At 40.8% G+C, this 27,924-nt stretch overlaps 1 protein-coding gene across 1 annotated transcript; it reads right to left on the bottom strand.

The window, feature by feature from the left end:
- Positions 1-749: 749 nt before the first annotated feature.
- On the bottom strand, positions 750-27,303 carry LOC146494312 (inactive dipeptidyl peptidase 10). Its single transcript, XM_085144578.1, has 25 exons — positions 26,378-27,303; positions 20,802-20,916; positions 19,462-19,557; positions 19,188-19,282; positions 17,586-17,657; positions 13,693-13,745; positions 13,015-13,096; positions 12,432-12,552; positions 12,177-12,331; positions 11,780-11,877; positions 11,490-11,613; positions 9,126-9,167; positions 8,940-9,044; positions 8,253-8,344; positions 7,360-7,407; positions 5,265-5,383; positions 5,125-5,172; positions 4,728-4,826; positions 4,384-4,450; positions 4,053-4,247; positions 3,899-3,953; positions 3,705-3,804; positions 3,537-3,595; positions 2,750-2,822; positions 750-2,651 (listed from the first exon to the last, which is right to left on the bottom strand). Exons 1-25 carry the CDS (start codon positions 26,414-26,416, stop codon positions 2,434-2,436), a joined length of 2,370 nt encoding a protein of 789 aa, XP_085000704.1. The 5' UTR covers positions 26,417-27,303; the 3' UTR covers positions 750-2,433.
- Positions 27,304-27,924: the final 621 nt, after the last annotated feature.

The following is a 27,924-nucleotide window of genomic DNA, read 5'->3' as shown; positions in this document are numbered from 1 at the left end:
TTTCTCATTTGACTGCCTCCTTCAAAGGTTCCCACATCTACCTATAGCTACCCCAACCCTAGCATTGTGCTATGTCCTCCTTTTACCCATGAGTCTCCTCTGTGGTATTCTTCATTTCCTCCTTCCTGGGAGCTCCATCTTCAACATCCTTTATCCACTGTACCCAGCATTCCTCCTCTGCCGGTGTATAAAAAATAATCTCAACATTGCCTCTCAAATTTGTCTCTAAACTACTTTACCTGAGCTGTCCTGTTTACTCTTGCTGCTATTCTTCTGTCACAAATCATCCCGACACTCATCTCCAACTGCTCCATCCTGCCTGCACTTCTCTTCACCCATCTCATGCACAGTCTGTTGTTCTGGGTGGTTGACCCAAGTTATTTAAACTCATCCAGCTTCACTTCCTGCTCTTTGCATCTTTAAATTTCAATCTGTTACCCTCCCATTCATGCACACCTATACTGTCATGTTTATACTGGGTTTCATTCTTCTTCTCTTCAGGGCATACCTCCACCTCTCCAGGCTCTCTTCCACCTGCTCACTACTCTCAAGACAGATCACAGTGTTGTCTTTGAACATCATAATTCAAACACCCTTCCTGCTTCCATCCTTCCCACTTCATCCTTCCTGGCCTCATCTGTCAACCTATCCAACACCACTGCAAACAAAAAGCCAATCCTTGAGGTAATCCCACCCCCACCCCACCTTAAACCTTTCTATAACTCCTGCTACATACCTCACCACTGTCTCGCTGTCTTCATGTGTGTTCTTCACCAACCTCAAATGCTTCTTTCCCATTATTGACTTCCAGATGCAGTACCATAGTCCCTGTCTGTCATATACTTACTCCAGATCCACAAAAGCACTCCTTCTGACCTCCTCTATTCTTCTCTAGCAACAATCTGAGATCAACCATGTCATCTGTACTGTTCTTTCTCTGCATGAAGCCATACTGCTGCTCACTAATCGTCACCTCTCTTCTAAATCTAGCCTTCTCATGTCTTCATGGTGTAGCTCATCAGCTTTATCCCTCTGCAGTTAATACTTTACAATACACTACACTACCCATGTTCTTTAAACTCTATACCAGTAGCTATTCTCATTTCCTCCAGGATCCTCTCACTCCCTAACATTCTCTATTAGAAATACTCCACATGATACTAAACAATCTGGTTAAAAGGTCCACTGCCCTCTCTCCTAGTCTTCTTCCATACCCCCCACATGTGTGTAATCCGGAACAACCTGCTTTCCACTCTTCATCCCCTTCATCGCTGCCCTTACTTCCTCATTACTAGCAAAGAAAGCAAAATGTATTTTCACTGTAAAATGGGAAACTTTATTTTCAGGGATTTATAGGGAAAGGAATAGCTGGTTGTCTACAATCAATGGCATTCTTTTCATACCAACTGCATGCATGGTTGACAGACTGATGGTCAGGCCCAGCATCTGTGGACTGTAACATAATGGCTCAACAGTTTGTTTCAAGGAATAATTTAACTGTGCAATACACAATAAATGGTTAAAATGTATCAAAACAGAAATGTACTGCACTTCCAAATACAGTACACAGGCCTACAGTTGTTTTCATTCTTAAACTGGAGCATTTAGTATAAATACGCTCAGCCTCAAAGTCATTCATAATCACAAAATGCAAACAAAACAAGTGGATAAAGTCCACAAAATGTATTTGGCACACTAAAAATGATCCTTATCTTAGTTTATTTAAGCCGGGAACACACTACATAAAAAAAGAACTTGAAATAACTGATTTTACAGTGACACCTCAAATACTGTGCAGAGTATGCATAGCTCAGTGACCAGTGGTGACAGCTTGTGTTGTATCTTAACTTTTGTGATGCAGACATCTTGCATCACAGCTGTCCCAAATATTTGGTTTTGTAAGACTGGACTTGTTCAGATGGGGTGATCCAGCAGCTGATTTATTTTAAGCCTTTTAACGGCATTTAATGCAAATCACTAAACATGCAAGGCTGATTCATCTCTTACACCGAGTTTCCTTTAAAGTGCGTCGTGTATTCCCGGCTGTTGGCAGATTTTGCCTTTGCAGGCAAGATTTAAAATCAGCAAAACACCCAAAATGCAATGTAAACTAATCCACATCATGCAGCCATTACGACATGCATGTTTTAAAATCTTTGTAAACTCTCAGCAGAATCATTAGCTGTCTAGTAGTCCACATCTTCTAAAGTGAATTTTGTAAACAAATAGGGCCTCAAACATACATTAAAACAGCAGGAACTGTGCAACACATTATACAGTACATCAATGTTTCCAGAAGTTATAAGAGGTGATCTGATGCGGTTGGTCCCCACTCCTGTGCTCTTGCGCCTGATATCCGACTCAAGGTAATGCATTAGATGGCATACAATCCTTAGAGTGTCCCTTCAGAAGAAAAAAAGGGGAACGCTGGGCTCAGTCATCTTCCTCCTCCTCATCCTCTATGGGATCTAGGAGGGGCCTGTGCTTCAAGCAGGTCTGGAGGTAGTTCACCACTGTCCGCTGGAAGTGTTTGATGCTGCGGGGCTCTCTTAGGACGTGGCCTTCATCTGGGTACAGCTGCAGAGAGTAGTTGGCCTCCACCTTTACCAGACGGCTCAGGAGCTCAGCGCTGTGCTGGAAGTGTACTCTTGCTTTGGATGAATACACACAAACCCACAAATAATGTAAGGAAAATTTACCCCCCAGAAATATAGCTGTCACATTTTTCATAAAATGAACATGATCTCACCGTCTGCAGTTCCATGCAGAATGAGGAAGTTCTCATCTTTCAGCTTGTTAACCTCCTCCAGCATGGAGGCAGTCTGAAAAGATTACAAAAGAGGATGAGATATTGGGTACACCTAAGCGAAATAATAGCAGTCTATCACACTGGCTCCGCAGTAAATCCCTCCTTGACAAAAAAGTTTCAATGTTTAGTATTGGTTTAACTCTCTACCCCTTGAAAGTAGACTAGAAGTAACCCTTAAACGACCTAAGCTCTTTTCTGAACTGAACAATCAGTTTCTGGGTTTCTGGCAAAATTACTGTGTCTATATGAGAAGTAAGTGAGGGTGGTCTTGACGGCTATCTTTGAAAAAAGAAAAAAAAACAGTAAAAACTAATCTAATGGTCATCAAATCATGTATTTATTGATACATATCATATACTGAAATGTCAAAACTCATAATTGAGGTTACTGGGGAGTTAAATGTCGTCTTAATAGGGTAAAAAGTTAAAGGGTGGTGATTCAACTTTGAAATCTTCCATGAGGCTGTGGTCTTTTGTTCAGGACAATTTTATCATCAATGTATTTATAATATTTCGCACCATTCATAAATCAGCGAGGGAACACAGTACAATTCAACAGCTCTGCAAACTAAAGTCTCCAAAATGACCATAAATTGTTATTAACAACTTGGTAAAATGGTTTAGTTATTAGTGATTAACTTGCAATCAACTTCAAGTTATCTCTTAACCTATCAAAACACACTGAGACACCTGAATGTCTCAGTTCTAGACTAACTTTAGAGTCTCACCAAGTAAGCATGTTCCTCCTTTGCAGGAAGTCCTAGGTACCTCTCCGAGAATGCAGCACCTTCAAACAGTAGAAAAACTTTTACTCTGATAAATTAACAGCCTCTGAGCTGTGACACAATTTTTGTAGCCCGGTTACATGAATAGTTAATGACAAGATCTCTGCTCACTGTAAAGCCTGAAGTCAGTTATTGGTGCCACAGCAGCTGAGCACTGGAAGAGCTTATCTGTTGCTGCCAACATCTTGAGAGTTAAATAACCACCAAATGCCTGTATTGAGAAAATGAAACGTGTTAACATCAATTATATCTGCGATGAGTTTCATCCAAAGGAAATAAATGTCTAAAATGAAAAGTGCCATAACCTTTCCATAGAGGGCCATCCGGCGATCGTCTATATAAGGCAGCTGCATTAACAACCTGCGGAAACAACATAAAAGACCTTTAGTTTTTCAATTACCAAGATTTATTTTTATATTTAATCTATAAATGCTTCTGTTTTAGCATAACTGGACTGACTCTATAATTGCCAGATAGTCTTTGACTCTCATTGAGCCAAGTTTGCGTGGATCCACAGCAGTGGTCTTCTGTCCACGGCCAACCCCGCTCCTGCCATCCACCTGGGCCAAGGCCACGTTGTGCATGCTGGAGAAGACCTGAGGCCAGTCGAGGGCAAACTCCTCCGTTACGGACTGACTGCCAGGAATGCCATCTCTGAACAACAAGAGGAATAGGATCAGCAAGTGTGGCGAAATCTGTTAGTCTCGGACGAGCGATGAAAAGATTAGGGGTCACAGGTTGCAAAACAAATGGCAGCTGTCATTTATCAAGCTTGTTTAATGATACTTACACAATGATGAGGAGAGGGTGCAGGTTGGCCTCATACCCCTGAGGTAGAGATAGCTTCAGGTGCAGATCTACAGAAAGGAAACAGGCCTTGAAGAAACACATTTGTCTGCAGATATTTTTTTAGTTACTAATTACATCCCAACCAAAGGACATTTTTACTATAACTCACAACCAAATAAAACGAATTACTGCTTTGGTCAACACTTAACTACAGTTGTCCCTTCCAGGCAGAGATTCTTGTTCTGCCAGTGCTCCATTGTTTCTACTGATATTAACTGATTGCTTAAGAAGTATACTTCTTCAAACAGAGTTTAACAAATAAGTGCAGCGGTGTCTTTGCGGTACCATGGTTATCTGCTGAGAGTGTCCTGAACAGAGTCTCAGGGAGTCGTTTGTCCTCCAGAGCTTTAGACAGACGGCTGTTATCTTCCAAGACGACATACCCTGTGGAGATTAAAAGACAAACAAAACACCCCCCCAATACTGTCTTAATGTTTTTCCCCCATCAAGACAGGCGCAGCATGCCACCTGGTTCCATATCATCTTCACATAAATGGCTCTAACTGAGAGCCACAAGCAGAGGGCGGTGTTCACAAGCATGACAGTAATGGATTTACATTTGGGCTCTGCTTGAATGTATTGCTCTCTGTAGGCTGTCTGGGGAAACTGCAGACAGCCGGTGTGTATGTGTATATGTGTGTATTACTTTACCATTACTGAGACAAGAAGATCTAACACTCACTGGAGGGTTCCTTTGTACTGTGAACCGTCACTTTAGGGATTCCCGGGCCTGTGGATTTTTCAAATTGACATTATAAAACCAACTGTCTGAGCAATGCAAGCCTGTATGTGTATAAATATGCGCGTGCGTGGGTGATTTACCCAAACAGTAGAGTGTAAAGTGGGTTTGATTGGGGCTGAAAACGGCTTTATAGAAACGGCATCCATCTATGAGGTTACAGGTAATGCACTGGCGCTGAAACACTCCATCTAAGTCCACGCTTTGAAAAAAAGAGAAGAGATTATTGATCACACTTCAAAAGAACAGGAAAGTCTAAAGCAGTTTGATTTGCTCCAGGAGTGGGACAAATGACTGGGGCAATATAAAGGAAAATGTCAATGTCAAGAGACAGACTGTTCACAGAGTTGACTTTTCAGAAACAAATGGGGTTCAATAAGGTTAGACGTAAAAGTCGTTATACAGATTGCTCTGTTAGGCGGTGTTGAGTCTCTAAATGTCTCTCCACCACAGTGCTTACAAATTTTATACAGTATTAATCATAGTCAAAGTTTAAGCAAGCCATCTTCCCTTCTCTATAATGGTGAAGCATTTCCCCAAGCCCGAAGGTATGTAAGCTCATAAAAAAGATATGAAAGGTAGGAGGCTGATGAGGGAACAGACAAGTGGTTTACCATAGGTGAGATCATTTGTCTTAAATGACTCTGGCCCAAGCAGCTGGTGTGGCTCATATACAGCTGATGCAAAAATGTGCAGCTACTCTTTCTTAGCTTTATTTGATAATTTTATAGAAACATGACATCCTGCTAACATTCCCACTAAACATCGCACCGCTTTCTTTGGTTTTAAGTAAAGTATCTTAACAGCTATTACCCGGATTGTGATAAAGTTGGCTTAGACATTTATGTTGCATTTGAGATAAATTAAAATTACTTTGGTCATCCTCTAATTTCTCATTTAGCAACATCCTGAGGCAAAAATAAAAAATTAAGTCTGTCACGGTTTATGGCCAAGTTCCCAGAACATTAATGACATTTCCACCAGCCTCAGCTGCACTTTCTGTTATCTTCTAATTAGCAAATGTTAGCAAATAAGAACAGCCTCACAGAGCTGCTAACAGAGCAGCAGACTATAGGTCTAATTATATGTTAGAACAAGTAATGTTAATAAGCTAAATATCTAATTACCCTGACTACTGTCACAATGTTGCACAAAATCTGCATCAGATCAGTGTCTATGACAAGCAATTTTAAGTGACACTCCTTTTTGTAGTTTCATTTTATGTATCAATAACTGCATTTCTCCTAATGCAACGTTTAATTTTGAAGGTTCCACGTTTACATGACTTGCTATAGCAATATAAAGTACTGTAAAGTAACTTTTATATTTTTGGCTGTATTTTTGACATCCTGAATTAACATTCTGGACCAAGACATAGAAAAACAGGTCTTTGGTCAAGAGTCAGGTACTTCTTTTTAAGCACTCTAAGCACTAAAACAACAGAAGTTGACCAATATGCCCTCCAGCTGAAAGAGCAACAGCGATGAATAATAAGAAAAAAGTAAAACAAAGGTCTGATGGGAGTTAAAAGATCAGAGAGGTTAGGAGGTGCTAATTCATACAGTGATTTTACAAACAGGCAATAAAATCTTTACATCAGTACTAAGATCACCTGTGAGGAAATGCAGAGAGGTGAATATAGTTAATACATCTTAATTAAATATGCATTTTTTTAGGTGACTGCAAAGACTAGCTGCCACGTACATAAAGAATTATACAGCCAGTGTGAAATGAATGAGGGAACCACCTTCTTAAAGTCAGAGAAGGAAATGAAGCTAAGAAAATGATTCTGACAACTGATAACTTTATTTTCATTAAATGAAAAGATTTTATTTTGGATTTTATGGTAGCCAAGGTCACCACAAGGCATGAGACAACAAACAATGTTAAAAGCAGGTTATTCAAAACAACCAGAAGTGAAGCTGCGAAATTTTAGTTGGTTTTGGAGTACATCTCTAATTAGTCGTTTTGCATCTTTGTAGTTGAGCTGAGAACTACTCTTTGTGTTTTTGGAGTGGTTTTTAATCTTTCATTCATCTTTCAATGGTTTCAAACATCACTTTAAACAGTCTGCCTACCCTTTGGGTCCCTGGGCCTTTATATATTATGATTATGATATAACCATTATATATCATAATCCATTACAAGCCATAATTACAATTTCAGATCAAACATTACCTGTAAAGGTGTCTGCTCTGTCTGGATTCTTCTGTGCTCAGGAAATAGCTGAGGAGGACAAAAACAAATCATAGTCATAGCACGTTACTCACAGTATAGTCCTAGCACTGCAGATAACATCTGAGAGCCCCTGCTACATCCTAATTATTCCAGATATCAATAATTCATGACAAAAATCTATTTACAGCTATTTACATACTCCAGCATGTAATAAAAAATCAGCCATGTTTATTTTCTAAAACAGAATTAGAAATGATGATTTTTCTCACAGTACAGTATTCCTCATGCTTACCAGCCACTGTATAAATGTAATCATAGGATTGTACACTTGTGTCAAATGTAAGTAGAACACTGTAAGTCAGAACTACTTGTCTTCAGGCAGAAAGCAGCTACCTGGGGGCTTTGAGACTGAAAATAACTGCCTTTCTTTGCTTGTCTGCCATGCTCACACCTCAGTCAATCAGTTCATGTGGGGTTTCTGGCCCCAGCAGGATAAAGACAGATTTAAGCAATAATCTGCTCTGGTCCAGTCTAAGTAATCCTTTACGCTCTTCAGATTCAATGCAATACATTCCAAAGTCAGAGTTAAAGCTGTTTCCTTTGGGGTATTTAACCGAGATCAATCCTACATGTTAAAATGGCTTTTTAGTTATTTTTAATTACAATCACGTGTGTTTGGCCTGATAAAAGAGCCGAGCAGGTTCAGGATGTGTCAACCTCTGGGGAGCACCCAGAGGTTGACACATCTAGAACTTATTCTCAGCTCACAGAGCATAATTATGGCCAGTGTTCGACTCTACTATACCCGCTGTCACTTGTGTGTTCATGGTAAGAAGCAGAGCACTGATAAAGCCTTATTCGCCCCAGCACCACACACTGTGGCTCACACATACATTTTTCCAGCCTTCTCGTCTAGGGCGCAGAGCACGGTGACGTCCCAGCTCCCTGATGTCAAGAAGCGAGGAGGGACAGAGGGGATGGCAGGCTGCGTTAGACAGAGACACAGAGATGAAGAAGTAGACACCTTCGCTGACTAAAAATAGGCAGAAAGATACAACAAGAATGCGCCAGAAGATGACAACAAACACGAAGAAAGGGTCATGAAGTTCAGTCGAGGAAACTGACACAGAGTGAGGTGCAAAACTAAAGTTAAAGAGATATAGGAGAGAAACCTCAGAATATGAGCCCAAAAACAACAAAGGTGTTGACTTTGAAAAGATAATTTTCTCCTGAATAGTTTATGTTTCTTATAAAGCATCATTAAACATGTTTAATTACCCTGCTCAAGATGAATGAGCTGTAAAATGGAAATAAACTGCAAAGATAAAAACAGCGAAGGACCAAGAAAATATTAATCTGCAAAATCACTCCGGGGATAAAGACTCAATTGTTTGTATAATTAGGGGGGAAATAAATGCAATCAAATAGCTTTGCCTGTGAAAGAAATGGAGGAGACGGTGAGAAAAACACACTTTAGATTCTACTGTATGCTGAAGAGATTAGCAATCACAGTGGGGGCGTTTATGTGACGTCCCCCAAATGTTAACAACAGCTTATTTTAAAAACCTCCCAAAACTGACCTGGGCTGCAAGACCAGCAATGTGGCGAAACTCTCCACGAGCACCTTGTTTTGCTGGCAGGATGGTATAGAAAACAGAGCCGTCTGCTGAAAACAGTGGCACATCCTGCCACAGAAAAGGACACAGTCAAAAGAAAGACAGAAGAAGAAGAATGAACAGATTTCATAGGACAAAAGAACAACATACCTGTCGCTGGTTTTGCATTATGTCCATGGCCATCTTGTGTTTCTGTGAATTTTAATTTCAGATAAGGTAGAAAAACATTAATTATATGAGTTATAAAGTGCTTTATACTAATAAAAGTGAACTAAAGCAAATGAAAATAGAAATTGTTGTGGGTTAGGGTTCAGCTTTTATTCTTTAGACTTTTTAATTGAATAGAGTTACCCGAGGCTCTCAGTGTATTAGAGATAGATAATAGTAGAGGAGAGGGCAGTAAACACTGAACAAATATGGATTACATTCTTTCAACTTTTCTCTAATGTTTACTGTTTTTTCTTTAGCCTTCAGGATTAGTCAATTCTGTTAATGTGTTTTTATTATTGGACTCCAGTACAGCGTGCTTTAGCGCAACCTCTGATAACACATCGCCTGACTGTCACACACAAGTCATTCTAGCTCTCTTTCCTCTTCCTTTAAGTCAGCTTTCTTTTGATTGCTTGCCCCTCACAAACACAGGGTCTGAACTGTATGGGCGGGGCTTTTGTGCTCACACAGAAAAAAAACTTTGAGAAACCAAGCATTTAGAGCACTCTAGTACGTCAGGATTTGGCTTCCAGGGCTATGCAAAAGTCTTGAGCCACCCCTCAATTCCTCATATTTTTCTGGGAAAATGGGAAATCGATGCAGCAATTTACTGAAACATGCAAACATAAATAGAAATACAGTATATATGTCAAAAACATAATTTGTTCTGGTATTGAATGGTGGATCAAAATCTGTACTTTTCTGTGTTCATAATTCAGTTTCGATAAGATCTCCAACACCCCTGGCTGAAGTGCAGCCCAAAACCATGACAGAGCCTTCACTGTGTTTTATAGCTGCAGACAGTCACTGTTTGATCTCTTACATGACCCCTTCTATACATACTGATGACAATACAAACCAAACATTTTGAATTTGTCTTCATCAGTCCACAACATGTTCTCACTCCCAAAGCTTAACATTTTACACTAGGTGACAAATCGTCAATATATTACCCTCCTATCCACCCAACACGTCCCTGGATTACGAGACTGGAAAAATGAGGAAACATGAATCTACACATTTACTTTTGTTTTACTTAAATGGCTTTGGAAAACACTATCTAATATCGTTAAAGTGCTGTTTAAGGTTAGGGATAAGGTTATGGTAAGGGCTGGAATACATGGCTGGAACGTATATTATCACGGGAGTGTCATTCTACTGGATTACATCCATAACTTGGCACGTAGCCTAAGAACGCGGATGGTCACCTTTCACGTTCCTCAGGAACGCCGTGGCACGTGACAAATCGTCATTATATTACTCCTTGGGAGTGAGTCCTTATAACCAGTTACCACTGATTATCTGCCCATTTCTTCTATAACTATCAGACTGTAGTGATGATGATTTGAACCAAAATTTTCAAAATCGAATCCACTGGTTGTAACTTGACAAACCTCAGACTTTTTCTCTTTTTCTGTTTCCTTTCCTTAAGAAAAACTCTTGGCAGCCACCCTTCCACTGAGACCATTTCTGATGAAGCTTCAGTGAACAGTAGATGGATGAACTGAAGGGCCAGATGGATCTCTTAAGTCCTGTGTCAGCAGTTTGCTGGATTTTTTCCCACAATTTCCTAAGTACATGACTTTCTGTTCATCTACTGTAGATGGGAAATGAGAACAAATTGTTCTTCTCGGGACAGGCTGCCAGTAGGAAAGTCCCCAGAGATACAAGTAAATTTGTTTATTTGCTAAGTTGTCTGCTATGTGTAGACACAGCAGTGGTTCATCCCTTGAATTAGATGCCACTTGTATGCTCGAATGATTCATCGTTCTGTGTTACTTGCCTTAACAAACAAACAGACATCCTTCTGAAAACAGTCAGGTACAAGGATCGAACGGAAAATGAGGGAAAAAGCCGCCAATGTCCAAAGAAAATTTTTAAAAGACATTACTTTGAAAACCTGGAGAACTGTTGCTCAAGACCTTTTCAAAAAGTTACAACCGAGTCTGGCGCCTTCGAAGCAAAATGAGGCCTCGCTTAACATTTTTTCACAGTACTGTATATATGACAAGAAGGAAAGATTAAAATAGGTCCCCTTTAATATAATATTTTGGAATATTGAAGTGAGATCTGTGAGGATTTATAGAAGAGCAGCAGGGCTAAAATACTGCAGTACATCACTGAAAATTCTTCTCATGCAGCAAATGACCTTAAATATTAATCCAGTCAGTGGAGATTTGAGAGCTTAAGGAAATCAATCTTAACTCCCAACACTGTGTAAATGAAGCAAAAATTCTATTACAGCTGTATATTGCAGCAGAAGGTGCTCAGATTACTAATGTGGAGCAAGTGATGACCGCTCACCTCTGAGCATGCCCCTGTGGTAGCCTCGCAAACACAGAGCACAGATTGGTTCTGTGCACGATTCAGCCAACGAACTGCGAGCCGGGTGCTGCTGATCCAAGTCACCATGGATATGTAGTTGTCTCTGAAGAAAAAAAAAGGATACATGAAGAAAGTATTAGAAAGTGGTGCAAAGAAACTGAAAGAAAAAGAAAAACAAGCAAGAAAACTTTGGACACGTGTAGTAATTTCAGGTGTGCTTTGAATCCTTTAAGGCTTATTCTGTTTCAACATTTACAAAGGTGTACTACCTGGCTCTGAGGGAGTCCGGAGGCATCATTTCCAGAGTGTGAGCTGGACCATACAGATTCACCACAAACAGACTGACTGATGGGATACTTGAGCCAGCCTGTGAAGACATCCACATGAAGGAAAAAAACCCAGATCAAATAAACTTAAAAAATATGAAGTGGATGCTCTTTATAAAAGCAAATCTTTTTAGTCATGCTAAGAGCAAGAGACCAACTGCACTACTTGTCAGTCCGCTATTTTGGTTCAGGCTGAGGCACAGCTGCTTCAGAAAGACCCTTTGTTTTTCCCTTTATAGTTTATTTTATAGTTTTGCAAACTCAACTTCAAATGATGAAACTGTGGCATTTTTCTAAACTGCCTACACTTGGTGACTGCAAAGTGCTTAGCTGTTTTCACCTTGGGGTAAGGGAAGAGCACATTGGAGGGGTAGAGACCACCTAAGAAATGAGGTATTTCCATCACAGGTGTAACAGAGTTGTTGATGCTGATGTATGCAAGCCGGGCACCATCCACAGACCACCAGTGGGCGGCATATTGTAGCAGCACCTCCTCTGTTTTGGAAGAAAGAACTATTGTAATATCAAAGTAAAAGTATGAATCTGCTTTTCATGACTGCTGCCGTGGAGAGTCGGCAGGTGAACTACATTTTACCTTCATAAGTCCAGTCAGAGAGGCCGTTCACCACGTATTGCTCCTGGTCAGTGGATGTAAGACGTAGGGGTTCGCTGGTCACACTCGGTTTGTAGTAGATATCTCCGTCAAACACAAAGGCCTGGCATGAGCAGCACAGACAGAAAGCACCGCCAATCCATTATCAAAGACAGCAAGGTTGCAGACTTCATTGCTGGCTCCATGATTCGAGAAGCGGACACCCTCCAAGAATGAATGAATCATTGGCTAGCACACACACGGGTGGGAGCCAATACATCTTCACTTGCCAGTTAATAAGCTGCAGATGAGCACTGACAAAGCAGCAAAAGCCAATTACATTGCAGGTCAGGTAGATGAATTATATATGTATTATGAGCACAAAACCCCATTACAGTGCGACAGCCACTTCAGGTGGAGTTCATTGTATAAGATATTGTACCTTTGACATTATGATGAATAAAATTATGTCAAATGGAGGATGCATTCAGCATTATTATGGATTTTAAAGGGTGATAAACACTTCCATCTGACTGACAGTTTTAATTGATGCAGATGACAACACATGAGTAAGGCCCTCACTTACCAGCTGGTTCCCCTGAGGTCCCCAGGAAGCGTACTGTAGTGCTGCCTTCTGCCCCTCTGGAGGGCTGAGTTCAAGCAGATCCCTGAAACACACACAAAAACTCAAACATAAGCCCTCCATTAGGGAACACTCTCCTCTTTGAAGCCATCCAAGGTCCATCCAAGCCCTGCCCTTGAGGGAGCTACTGCACTGTGAGAACAAAGGGGCAAGATGCAGAGAGGGAAAATGAAACAGAGAACGGGGCTGATTCATGCAAGAGTGCAACATTTCTTTTTCTATATTTCTAGCCACAATTTTTTTTTATTTTCTTAGGACAGGCAAACATTTTTCTCCAAGGCATACTCGGGCAATATTGCAGGTCCTCCAGAAATCCTTTTCAGAATAACTCCTTAGAATTTCAAGGGATCACCCACAGCTACCAAAGAGTTTTTTTTCCCAGAGATAATGCTGAATATGATTCTCAGGCAGTGAAATCTGAAGTACAATACAAACCTTATAGAGCCTGGAAAGAACACTGACAAATGAATGGACGTCTGAAAGAAACATGAAATACTGATTCAAATGAAACACGCTTTGGGGAAAGTTTTTTTTTTTTTTTTTCCAATCTGCAGGTCCGCTTGCATTGGTAACGCTCATGCCCAGTGCAGCCCATGCATTAGCAGTGATGATTCCACCTACCCATTAGCCACACTGTAGATAGCATAGGAGGCAGTGAAGGACTGAGAGAACACCTGAAAAAGGTAGAGGATATCATGCACAAAGGTGTGCCGCACATAGATGAAAACACATACTTTAGTGCTCACACATGCACCTGTGCATGTACAATTAAGGTTAAATGCAAATGAGACAAATACTATGACAAAAAAATTTACAGTTAAGCATAAGCAACAAGGAGCTGTGTTTGCAACGTCTAAGTGCTTCTGAAATCACTGCAAAGACTGAGTCGAGTGGCTTATTACTTGGCAAAAAGGAGCAGCATAATTTTATTCCAAAATTACAAAGGTAAAGGTTTAGTGAGCCTATAAATATTTCACTGATAATAGTTATATTTAATATTATTCTTTCACCTAACCTAGAATGGAAGTGGAAAATTGCTTCGTGCTGTAAGTATTTGCATATGCAATCATTTTTAGTAGATGGTATTTTAACACTCCCCTACTTTTTATTGAGCCAATCACATCTTTACGTCGTAGTGATATGGACTTAATTTGCAGGAGTCATTAAACTACTGGCAGCAATTTCATCCATATTACATCATAACTGAGATCTCAAGTGAATAAGAGAAAGTTGGACCTTCAAGACTGAGCAAAAGAGACAACACCAAAGACATGGCATGTGAAAGAAAAGACAGACATTCCCATTAAACAGCATCGTTAAAGTTAATATCCTTCACACTGAGCTCTATAGTGGCTGGCAGCTGTGTCGCAAACCTTAGAAAAGCATCAGAAGCTCTGAATAATTAAATGAACACGTGTGTGAACGAATTTGTGCATGTAAGTGTGTCTCTTAACCGCAACTGATCAAAGCAATAGCTAATGAATTCAAGGCAAAATATTGATTTGCACACCTCTTTTTTAAGCAAAGAGTTGGAAGCAGCATTTGCCCACTGGCCACTAAGGGCCCCAGCCACCTGGAAAACCAATCCCTAAAGAAATTAAATGTCACATCCTCTATACAACACACTTAGTAGTGAAATTGGATTTTTTCCCCCCTTCTTCAGTGCTGTCTGTTGTTAGAAAATGCATGAATGGAGTGACACAGCGCTAAAGCTGCAGGGATAAAGGAGTGGAAATAAATTTTAAGGCTATCTAAATGAAATCGAAATCTGATTGTAGCATAACGGCTGCGCATGAGGGGCTATGCATTAGGTGGAGCAGAAAAAGAGCTGTTCACAACACAAAACAGGAGCAAGGAAAGGAAGAGGATAACATGAAGTGGTGGACACAAAAGGGAAGGTGAGGGAAGAAGACAGAAGAAGCGACAGAACGTTAAAGGGGGGTACAAGTCTTCGAGACCAAAGGGGGCAGCACTGCCGTCAGCACCATACTAAATCAGCTATTTGTGATTTTTTTAGAAACCAAAAGATTCTGCTTGTGATTTAACATCACTGGCAGATTCTGTGTTATTGTGTGTTTGTGTGATAAATAGAAAGAGAGAGTGAGAGCATCTGTCATAAAGAGGCAGAGTGAAATCTAATGTGGCAGTAACATATCATAAATCCTCCAGACCGCGCTGCCTGTCAGCCTCCCTTTTACTACCCACCCCCTTCATGCTGCCAAATAAGGGGGTATGGGCACAACACATGATTACATTCTCAGAAGATATTGCTGGATAATGTGACAAAGACTGCGTATAGAGATTACAGCACCCTTTGCAGGAGCACAGTTATTAGAAGCTTTTGTACAACGTAAAACTCACAATGCGGAGATAATAGCATCCTTCCTTCTCCACATTGTTCCTGCCTCACATGCATTACTTAGCAGCCCCACAATGCGCTGCCTTTGATACAAGCACCCATCAGGGTTTGCTGCAGAGTGCAGACCCAACTCCCTTTGCTTTTTATTTGTCCCGAAACTACACTGTCTTGGCAGGCACCGGTTCATTTGCCTCTGCTCATCAATCCTGGTAACCTCCACCGCCGCTGAACTATTTCAACATCACTCATTTGAAAATATGTACGTCCTCGCTTTTTGCTTTTCTGCTCTCACACACACAGAAAAGAAACTCTTAAGGCAAACCTCTTCAATTCAAATAAGCTTTAAGAAAAGATATTTTCCTGCTTTCTCTTGTTCCTATGTGTGGCAAAATTCCCTAACTGACTTATGCACATACTCTCTTATCAAAATCCATTTATTTTCACTCACGGGGCACAACTCTCCCCTAAAGCCTCTAGAGGTAGTACAAAATCCAAAGAAGCCTTTTAACTTTACACATAGCCTGCACACACATTTCTCTCTCTACTACAGCTCTCTCCTTCTAGTATGGGCATTTTTGGGTATTCTTTCTGACTAATTTCAACTGGGCATTATATCTAAGGTCAAGCGATGCATATCCCATTTGCAAACTCCTCCATCGTTACTGCCTTTCCCCACTGCTTTCTGTGTTTTTTCCTCTCATTCTCTACCACTCTCTGCTCTTCTGAACGGCAAAGCCGCTGCCTGGCGCAAACTGCTTCAGTCAGCACAAATCCCCCCAGAGATAGACAGAAAAAAGGAGTGAGAGTGAGGAAGATGAAGCAGGAGAAAGAAGGAGGCAGCCACAGAAAAGAGGAGCATGGAGGAGGAATAGCCCCCGCGCACACTGACAATATGCCAGCCATGCTAACACAGAAATTCATTTCTAAATAAACAAACGATTCCAGGTGCCATGCCCATTGTCTCTGATTTCTTCGAGTATGCGCACACTCTGAGCATACAGATTAGACAGGACATTTCCTGCTGATATCAAAGGAAGTATGCTAATGACATAGAGTACGATCAAGCAAAGCAACCCACAATCTGGGCACAGATCTGAGCCCTTTCTCTATAGAAATGTGTGAAAGCTGACTGAATCCCCACTAACCGCTCAATAATTTAGTTAGAATGGATGCACTGTGTTTGTGATGATGCTGTAACACAGCAACAGGCTCATTCGTTCCCCCCACACAGAGAAAATATGATACGCAGTGATTAGAGCAAAAGCAGGTCTCTAAAGGAAACCCAGAGAAATGGAAAAGGCTGTGAGGTTGAATAAAGAGGAGACCGAGAAAGCATAAAAATCTGTTTCAAGATTGTTAATAAAAACGTAGGGAAATGTGCTGAGAGCCTTCATTTCCTCCTAATTCTGTTTTCTTGCCTCATCGATTACTTGCACATTACACAACTTGCCTTCCCTTTGAAGAAAGATTCACCTGTTTATTAACCATGAGGGCATTTAGAGAGCGAGGTGGCTGGTGGGGGGTGGAAACACCGAGCTACGCGGTGTTAAAAGTAAAGTGAGCAAAAGATCTGTGTTTTGTCCACCCCAGCGCTGATCTGAAACCACCTGCAATCGAGATTCTCGTCAGATTCTCATTAAAATCCCCCCTCCCTAAACAGGCAGAGGTGATTTCATTACTGCAGCTCCAACTTCACCTCTTCATCTCCTTGATCTCCCCTTCCCCCATTTGCACTTGTGTGCTAAACTCTTCACGGCAATCACATTCAACGCTTTCCTCAACTCCCTGCGCGTCGTGCCATCAGCCAGTTTAAATATTCAGCCCCTCATATGTTAACCCAGTCATCAAGCAAGTGGTGTTATGGAGCTGAAGATTGCTGCAGTTGCATAAATGAGCTCACTCACACGCTCTTTTCTCCTCACACTCCTTCTGTTCTTGCTCTTCTCCTCGTTTTTTCATTGGGGCTCTGATCAGGATGCCTGTCGCAATTGTTTTGCTTGTCACTAGTGGCCTGTCAGACATATGGTGGTCTGTGAGTCATAACAGCTTGTCTTTGATACTAGTGGATAATTCATGACCCTGGATAATTTCTGGATAAGATTGATAATTCTTTCTGGGGGAATCTGAGCCCACTTGTCATTCAAAGGCAACTTACCGGTCGAATGTTATATGCCAAGAGGACAAACCTCTTGTCTGCAGACACTTGGAACTGAGTAGTGGTCAGGTCCTACAGAAAAAAAAAGACAACAACGCTTTATTAGAAAATCTTCTTTTTCATTCCAAAATGTTTTAGAATATTTAGTATGATAATTCCACTTTTAACTGCCCTCTATCATTTCAAATAAAGCCTGTGACTGTTGTTCTCTGATGTCGAGTTTTTTCTCAAGAATCATGTCTGTCTTGTACTTTCTATAGCTGCTTTACTGGAAACATTACCTGCCCATTATTATGATGCCGATGATGCATTTATAATTTTGGGAATTCTGCACATCTTGCAAATGTCACATAAAGTCAAAGAGGAAAGAATATGATGTAAATAACGTGGAAATAATGTGTATTTCCAAGTGACATTGAATAAACTGAGCCACACACGCACATTAAACGTAATAACTGTCATGTATCCTGTAATTTTTGTTTCCTCTGTTGTGTACGGGGTCTCCAGCCTTTCATGTATCCAGAACAAAGCCAAAGACCATCAAATATAAATTACTGCCGACAGAATATCAGTCTTCTTTTCACTACTGTGGTGTTCACTAAAGCAAAGATTTCTTCAGTCCTTTTATTCAGTGTGTAACAAGACATACACAGAAAACTCACAAATAACCAAAACTACTGTTTGTTCTTCAGTGCTATAAAAAAGCTACATAGCTTCAAACATCAGTCTGCTGTTCTCCTTCACATTTCGACAGTTTTAATGTTTTATATTCTAGTTTAAACCAAGTAGCTGTGGGATGATTATAGTTTAAAATTCTCGAGGACATTTTCTAGCTAAAACTCCATGTCACACTAATTCCTTCTTCAGATTACTGACTTCCTCCATAATTCATGACTTAATTAAAAATCCCTCTTACAAGCCAGTTTTGTGTCATGAGAACATGTGCCGTGTGTTTAAGGCTTGTGGTGATCTAGCTTTTGCTTCCCATGTTTTTGCTTTCATTAAAATCTTCATTCACTCATTCTTCATTGTCTCTTATACAGGTACGAAACTCTTGGAAATAAAGTTTTACTGATTTAATGTGAATTTTTTATTTTAAGGATAGACACTATATTTAGGTGGATCTGTCTCAGTGATTCATTTATTTAAGGAAATCCTGTATACTTCTTCATACCAAAACAATTTTTTTTTTCTGGAATTGGAAACAGCAGCAAAGATGAAAAAACGCTCTATCCCAAAACCGAGGAGTGACTTCTCAACCTGACAACACAGCCCTGCTTTAAGCTCCTCGGCAATGACCCACATAAGTCTGTCAGTGTCGTGCAGAGGCGGCGTTCAAAATGATGCCCCTGCTTGGGAAATTCTCTTTGAAGGCTCGTATTGAGGGCTCACAGAGCAGCCAGATTGGGGGGGAAATTAGACGATGCTGTCACTCTTCCAAATCTTTTTTTGTCTGAAGTGTGGGATGTGGAGCAGTGGGAAATACAGCATACTCCTCTTAATCTGTCTATTTGGGCATCAGTGTGCCCAGGTCTCTGTGGATATGATCAATTGTGTATACTGAAATCTATTCTCTAAAAGTTTAGTGTTCCTGTTACTCACCAGGGAGCTGTTGTCCAGCAGAGTTGTGGTTAAGTTGCTGGTGAGGCTGAACGACAGGACATGTCCCTCTCTGGTGCGAAGAGCAACTTCGTTTTCTAAAAAAGGTCGAGTTCACAGAAGAAGGTCTTGTGCTATTCGAATGAAAGAACAGAACCAGTGGCTGCTGCTGCAAACCAGTGGCTCAGTCGTAGGTGACCTCATTAAAGAGGCGTCAGACTGTTATGAGGACTTTATCAATGAAGAGTGATTTGTGAGTGAGAATATGGATCCTTACCATTCAGCCATGCCACACAGGGGTTATGAATCTTAAACTCTTCACTCTCGAGGTCCTCCATCGTGAGATGGGAGCGAAGTAACAGGTGAGACTCGTCTTTAAAAGCAAAGAGACAGCGATAACTAGCACATCGAAAACTCTCCTTTGTTTACAGAAATGCAAAGTCTGAGGCTTTTCGCAACTTGGCCTACATTCCTGCTTCATCTTGGATTCATATTTTGCATTCTCAAAGTTACTGTTATTATTTTGCAACACTCAGTGGAATATTTTCAATAATGTAAGGATGGGGGGGGGGGGGGGGGGGGGGAATACCACTGCGAGCTGGCCTAAAATTATCAGTAGTAAAACAGACATCTCAGTTCTTTAAAGGGACTCAGTATGGCATCAAGCACAGTACAGCTACAGGAGCATTGGTGCATTTAATATTTGTACGTGTCATTACCATATTATGAGCACAGGGCAGATGTCTCATTACCCCATAAGTCTCAGTTATGGAGCCATGTTGCTATTTAAATTTAATAATAATTCTCCTCTCTTGAAGATGAACATTAAGAGTTTCATGAGACTCCAGAGCTGTCCACGCAGAACTGTCAGTAGCCTAAAGAAACCACCTCACTCAGTCATTGAATTTAGTATCTGAGTGTGTGAACTAATCTAAACATTTTCCACATTATTAAATACCTACCACTACTAAAATGCAATTTACAACAACGCCCTTTTCCTTTTTTTGGACCCCTTGGATCTGAATTTATATTCACTGAGCAGCCTTGGGGGAACCGCTAACCTGGCCCGACAATAACAACCTACCAGCAGCTCTAATTAACAGAATATATCCTGTTTGTTTAATCTCTACTGATTCTAAAATGTGAACCCAAGAAGTCACTTTTGCAGGTTTTTATGATCTCTCTAGTCTGGCTGTATAGCTTCCTGAATTCGTCCTTGGTTGCCTGGCAACTGCTCAGGGCCAAGAAATTGTCACCTAGATTAAAATCCCATAAACGGTTGTATTTACACTGTGTTTTTTTGTCAGGATTAAACAAACAGGAGAGACAGCGTTAATTAGTGAGCTTTAGAGGTGCCGGTAGGAGGATGCTGTTACTTCTGGAAAGAAGGGAGCTGGTTCCCTCTGTTTCCAGTCTTTATGCAACTAAGCTAAGCTGCCTGGCTGCTGGCCTCATATATTCCCTGCCCTACTATAGACTTATGAGGAGTGTATGCAATCAGCATTGCATCAGAGGTTCTTCAGTGCTCCTTAAAACATCTCCTCTCTGCTATGATACTTTTACTTTCCCCAACATCTTTACAACTATTTTAACCATTTTCTTTGTCCACATTCTTACCAGGTGTGAGGAGGATGACGGAGAGAATGACCAGAGACATAACAGCCAGGATCACCACCATGGCGATCCCTATGCCCTTCCAGTTCCTCGGAGGACCATCTGTACTGCCCAGGTCCTTATGTTGAAGAGTACACAAACACACAAACACTGTGATGAATGCGAGAACAGCTGAGGAGGAGGAGGACATTAGTGCTGCTTCATTTCCACAGTCACAGAAATTTCTCCCCGACAGGCTCAGGGGGCTAAGACCAGCCTTCAGCATCGTAGGGCTCTCACTGAATTACACCAATTTTCCATATGAGAACAGCACAAAATTGCTGCATATGAGAGATATGTCTTTAATTGCGGCACCAATTTTAGCCACGCCATATAAAATTTTTCATCTCTGCTTCATTTCACCTGTTACATGACTGATGGGCCATGTGGTACGGCTAAAACAGAGGGGGATGAGTTAAAGAGTTGTTGAGAAATGTGTTGTTCTTGTGTGCATTTACAGAAAAAAAAAAAGCTATCTCATACTTCACCTCCAAAGAGCTGCTTTGTGTGTCGGGATTTAGACAACAGCACTGGATGAAGTTGTTAAAAAGTAAAAAGGAAGCAATAAAAGGAAGAAGAAGATAATATGATGAGCAACAAACAACAAGCAATTACCAAGAGAAAAAACATTTCAAACTTTAGATTCTAGTCCTCGCGTACCCTCCGAATGCAATCAGGGGAAACTGATAGAATGAGCCTGCATCAGTATCAGTCACAATTAAACACAATTGTGTGTCATTCCCAGGCTGTGCCCTGCTCCCCTCATAATGAGTTGCTGGCACTGCTGGAGCCACGCACCTGCTGGAGTGTGAAAGTTCAGTCACAAAGCAGCCATAAAACTCAGGCTTCATTATTTCTGTTCACCCCTTTGACTTGGCCCTCAAAACCTCGCTGGTCCTGATCACTTTCCACCAGGCCGTCAAGAGGAGGGCAGCGGAAGAAGGCCATATGGGGTGCACTGGTCAACAGATTGCTGCTCTTCCGTGCTCCCTGCATGACACCAGATGCCCCAGTTCTGTGCCATACTATCCTTGACATCAGCCTTTAATATCTTAGCACTTTCTCTCCCCCACACATGTGCCCTTACCTCTCTTCACAGTCTGATTTAAAGCCCCCGATACTTTGTCTATTAAAGTGCTGAAAGCTGACAATGTACTTACATAGCTGGAGTTAAAATGTCTGAAAAAACTCATTTCCATGTGTGTTTCTTTATGGGTCCAACTGCATCAAAAGGTTAGTTCTGAGACACATTTTTTACCACTTTCTAAAACATTACATGTTTTTACACTCAGAGCCTGCCAGCACAAAACTCCTGCCAAGGTCTCATCTTTAATAGATCTGCTTGGCTGCAGTATTGTAACATGTTCAAAATGAAAACCAGTTACACCTGCAGGGCCAACTTGTAAGCGATGTTTGAACTTTCTGTGCAGGCCAGAGCTAGAAGATTGATGTCGAAGGCTGTGTATCTCCTGGCTGGTCTAACACTGCTTTATCACATTCTCTTGCCCTCTTGGTTAACAATTGCTCCCCAGTCTGCTTCTGTTAGATAAAAAACCTATAGTATGTGAAGACTTTGGTAGAGTACAGTTACTGAATCATATTGCACAGTTAGCACTTTTGGCTAAAAGTTTTAAAAACTGCTATAAAAACAATTGAAGGTCCATAACAAAACAGTGGATATGCCGTAAAATGCAGTCATTATTAAGCATAAAATAAAACTGCATTGTTATTTCAGTCAAAACAGGCATTTTCAACTAAAGTCTTCACTTAACTGATACCACTACACTTTGTTTTCATTTGCACGTCCTTTCTATCTTTATATGAGCAATATGAGACCTGGAACATCTGCCTAATGAGATGCACGGCTCTTATTATTCTCCTGAGCACAGACATTAAGCTATACTTCCAATTAAGGTCGCGCTGTTGTTAAGGCAGACAGGGAGAATCCCAGATTTCAGTATATAAGGAGTTTTGTCACGCTTGTAAATGAGGTACAGAGCCGACAGACTGAGCAGAATCCCCAGAGTGAACATTGGCGAGGCTGCTAGTGCCTACTGGCTGCTGGTCACAAAGCATGTGGGAACCTAATGCAGCACAAACTGCTGTCACAGTCGAACAGATGACAAGCTGTATGACAGACCAGGTTTATCTCAGTCAGCACCCTGACGGACAAGCAAAAATATCTCCATGTGGGTTTTCTGCTGAGCCAAACCACAACTGAATCACACATAGACTGTCTTTTTATTCAGCCTGCGTGATCCCACACGAGCTGGAGTGGAATCCGGGATGTGGTGTCAGTCAAACACCAGAGGGTGCAAGATTGCAAATCAAAGGCAATACCTCTGTGGATAACTCATCCTGAAGGCATCCCTGTGAGAGGATTTTTGGCGAACCACGCAGAACTGAATTAGAAGAGAGAGAGAGGTCTTACATTTGCCAGCAGAGCCACGGGCTTTTCATTCAGCCAAATCATAGAATCAATAATGTGTACAAGGTCCAAGGAGAAACAATTAACAGTGGGAATACAGCCACTGAGAAAACTTTTAGACAGACACTCTTCGTTAAACACGGTTTCCTGCAATATATGACAGCTCCTAGTGGAAGAACCTCACAAAAACTAAGCCTGTTTTGTGCCTTCTACTATTTTGACTTAGAAATTACACTAAATAGAAGCAATTGTTTATTTAACTGCACACAAACAGACTCAAACAAACTGGCCCCCTTTCCTCAATGAAGTGCACACAAAATCAGACAATCTGAACTGTATTGATCGAATTTGCACACTACAAAAGCAAGTCACGCCAAACACAATTACTCAGTCTGCACAGCCATGCACCACAACTGGGTTGCGCAGAATCCAGGCGGCGCTCAGAATTCATAAATTAGGCTCAGGAGACCTCCTTAACTCCATCTTCTGTGTCTTTGAGGCATCCAACAATAAATCACATGCAGGGGAATGAGGAAACCAATGCAGGCTGTTCAGGGATTCTGCTTGTAGATTTGCATACCTCCGGGCACCCACCCTACTCCACCTCATCCCTTAATACTGGCTAGTAATGTTTATTGCACACAAAACATCGGAGAAGGCATCAACGAAATAAATACCAACATATAAAAGGGAGAGATGTATTGGCAGTCACATACAGCCCTCGATATAAACAAAAGCTTCCTGATTTTAAGGATTCACAATAACAGGTTGCAAGGGACATCTGCAGATAACCCACATATGCATTATCTTGTCAATATTTCCCCTTCCCTTCATTAAAAATGAAGGTCATCATTAGAGCAGACTGCTAACTTTAGCATAGTTTGAATAAATGGTAACCAAACTGCTGTAGTAATGAGATCAATACTGATCCGTATCTAACGCTGTCTTTCATGAACTTCAGTGCTCCCACTCACTGCACCAGAATTATGATTTTTAGTTTCTTATCCCCCCCCCAAAAAACCCCAAAAACAGTAGGTGGTAGGACACCATATGGAACTAACAGGGCAGTTCTTTTTGCCCTCGAGGCTATTACCAGACAATGCAGCAAAAGCCTTAGTGAAATGAAAGGCTGCTTTAGCCTCTACTGCTGCAAGGCTGCCCTATCTTCTTTTCATGCTCCCCATCACGCGCACGAAAATTACTGTACAAAAGGTTGCTGTACAAGGGAGCTTTTCCTCAGCGTGTCCAGCCACTCAAAGTGGCCAAGCTCCTGCCTTAGGAAATAAGCAGCATCAGTAAAAACACATGTGGGAGAGCTACGGGTGAGATACAGAGTTACAGTACAAAAAAACCCCAAAAAAACCGAACATGCCATTTTTTAGCAAGCTCTAAAGGGATACCAGCAAATGATATACACGTAATAGGTTCAGTGTAAGAGCTCACAGTGTCATGCTGGCACTTAACCAGTGTTAAGGATAAAAAATATTGCTGTCACTGCTAGTTGCATTCCTTAATGGCAGGGATTTACTGAACCACAAACAAAGCGCTGTGTTTTTCTGACACAAATATGCATTATTTTGTTGATGATTGTCACATTAAGTGGAATCCACAATCCACTTTGTGCATTTTCTATCTAATATTTTGACACACCAACACACGACACAAGTCATTTTCACTTTTTTCTTTTCTGGTCCAAAGGCCAAGAGACAGATGGTGCCTCGTGAGGCTGTAGATTGCAGTCTTGTAATACTAGGCTTTATAGTGTCAATAGTATTTGAACTTCGCTGACTTGAGACAGGTTAGAGTCTATAACCCAGTGAAGCAGCAACAAACCCTCTTATTGAAAATGAACAAATATTATTGTCTCATTAATTGCTTCGCATATTGATTGGAGACTGCACTGAGATGCTGTGTCACTTGCAGCTAATGGAATATTTATAAGCCTCACAGCCGTTTGTGGCCCTCTGAAAGAGACAAAAGTGCAGAAGGGTTATTATAAAAGATTATTTTAGACTACGATTTCATTAATACTTCCTCTCATCAGCCTGTAAGTAAAAGACTTAAATATAAGTGTGTCACTTAATGCCAGACATCTCCGTGATCTGTATCACAAATAGGCTATGTACTAATTAGATATAATAAAACTACTCAATCTAGTCTCTTGAACACTTTCACCTTCAGGGTAGCCCTGTTCTAATGACCACTTGATTGAAACCCTTTCCCAAGAAGAGTGACAGTTTGACCTGCTCATTATTTGACTTGCCAAGATTTGAAAATGGACTCTGCTGAAGAGCAGCCAATAAAAATTCCTGAATAATTCAAGATTTAGTTTTTAATTTAAGGGTTAAATTCAGAGTTTACAAATGATGCCACCTAACGTACGTGTATTTTCAATTTTACATTAAACCATTTATAATGCAACCACACTTACACACCATCGGTGAATGAAAGGCAGAAATGAATCTTGCAGATCACATCCTGTGCAATAACATTTCATGTAAATGCATATCAGTGAGCTCACAAGTTGTTTAGAGGCAAAACTGTCTACTCATGAAAATACATGAATGTTACATTTGAATAGGGAATCTGTATGGAATCAGAATTACAGATATTGTGGAATGTGTGTCACAACTAGTAAGGGTTTAAAGTGTAAAAAGAAGATATTGGCTCATAATCTTTGCTCATTGACAACACATCTATGCAGCAGAGGGCTGATCAATCATACAGCGCAGCCTGCCTCTTTATCACTGTGCAGGTAAACGCTGGAGGGGACAGTGTCTTAGAACAAATTCTCACGTCTGACTGTTGGAGGAATGGGCATTGTTTCTGGTGCAGATATTTTGCTGAAAAAGTCTGCATGGGACAGAAAGACAATGTAGGAGTGACAACGACCGGACGTTAGCCCAGCCTGCACCGCAGTGCACAGAGTCAAGCCTGTCCAGGTGATGGATATTAACGAAGAAAAGTGTGAACGGGCGAAAAGGCAAAAACACCAATTCCTCACTGCACATCACAAAACACCCCCTTCTCTCACACACATACACGTGCTCTGAATCTAAAAAGGAAAAAAAAGAAAAAAGTGCGGACAAAACAAAAGAAAATGCACACATACCAGATCCGTGGTCATATTTTGTTGAGTTGTTGCAATCATTGTTATCCGCTGCAAGCTCTGCTCTGCCTCTGTAGCCTCAAAACTCGCCGAGCTGCTGCACTGTTGTCTTGCGGAGCCTTTTCTGTATCCTCTGCTTCTTGCAAGTTTGTCCTCGGTGGGCTGGTGGTCCCCCTCCCCACACTCAACCAACCCACTCCCTCTAAACGTCTCTCTCCGCCTCAGTTTCTCTCTGGTTGGGTGCCTTTCGTTGATTCACTCATCTGTTTTTAGGCTATTAATCATGATAAAATATTGTTGGGTATGTAAATACAACCGTAGGCGACTCCAGATGTTCAGCTTTTCCAGTCCCCCTTTAAAATGCGTAATTATAAAACAATAAAACATGTTGGAGGTGATATAAACCAGATTAACGTAAAAGCACTGGCAAAGGTTAGTGCCATAATATAATAGCGTGACTATTGCCTCTATAAGTAAATTAAAGCGCAGTGAACACCTATTTTAATATAAGGAGTACCACAATAGGCAAGGACCTTTATATAGACACATTTAGCCCGTCTGTCATGACTTGACTAGCTCATACACAATTCTGAATATAATATGGCCAGAGAATAATAATATTGCTTTAAAAGTATGATTGGAGAAGTTAAAAGTTAAGTATGTGTTCTTTAGGGGGTCGGTGTCAAATACTTTACCACGCAACGTCCTTCTGAAGTTTGTGTTAACAGAACACATTTAATATGGAAAAAGTGAAACTATTTGCGCTCCTGTCGAATAGAAAAATACCCATATTATAAGGTGAAGATAGTTATTTTTATAGGTTTATTTGAAAAAATGCAATAATAAATTATGCATAAAAATTAATAAACACAGTCTAAGTGAAAGCCCTTTGGGACGTTATGCTCTAAAAACATTAAAATATATAATTAATTTTAAGCAAAGCAATAATCAAAAATTGAAACGGAAGAGTTTGAAATACAGTGTAAATTCTTAGCTGCCCTGCTGTGATGCTGGTTGTGCAGAAGGGTTCGCCCTGTTAAAAGGGAGTTGTTGTTTTTTTTCTTTAAAGTGCTTGCACATATTGGGCTGCCTGATTTGGGGGATTTTTTCCAGAAAGCGATAGGGTCTTTACTTTACGGTATAAAGCGCCTTGAGGCGACTGTTGTCGCGAACTGGTGCTATATTAAAAACAAAACAAAACTTGAATTGAATTATGACCTATGTTGGACACAAACAGGTTAAGGATGGTAATTTTAGTTTTTGGTGTATCCGTGGCCCTGCAGATTCTGGCCATATTACTTGCTAGCATGAGCAGTATATGTTTTATAGAGTGTCTGTGTTTTGACAGCCGCAGCATAACGGCATTAACAGTCCAAACTCGGAAGTCGTTATTTTTCCACTTACGTGCTCGTAGGGAAAAAACACGGGTCTCTATTTTTGAAAGATATGACCGGAAGTATTACTTTTTATTCTCATTTCTTCTTAGTTCTAAATTTGTTTGCTTATTTGTTTGCTAAATATTAAATGTATTATCATTAGGGTTAACACTG

Source organism: Neolamprologus multifasciatus, chromosome 20 (assembly GCF_963576455.1).
Source record: "Neolamprologus multifasciatus chromosome 20, fNeoMul1.2, whole genome shotgun sequence".
Classification (NCBI taxonomy): Eukaryota; Metazoa; Chordata; class Actinopteri; order Cichliformes; family Cichlidae; genus Neolamprologus; species Neolamprologus multifasciatus.
Note: the sequence above shows the minus strand (reverse complement) of the source record. Positions and strands in the feature narration are given on the sequence as shown.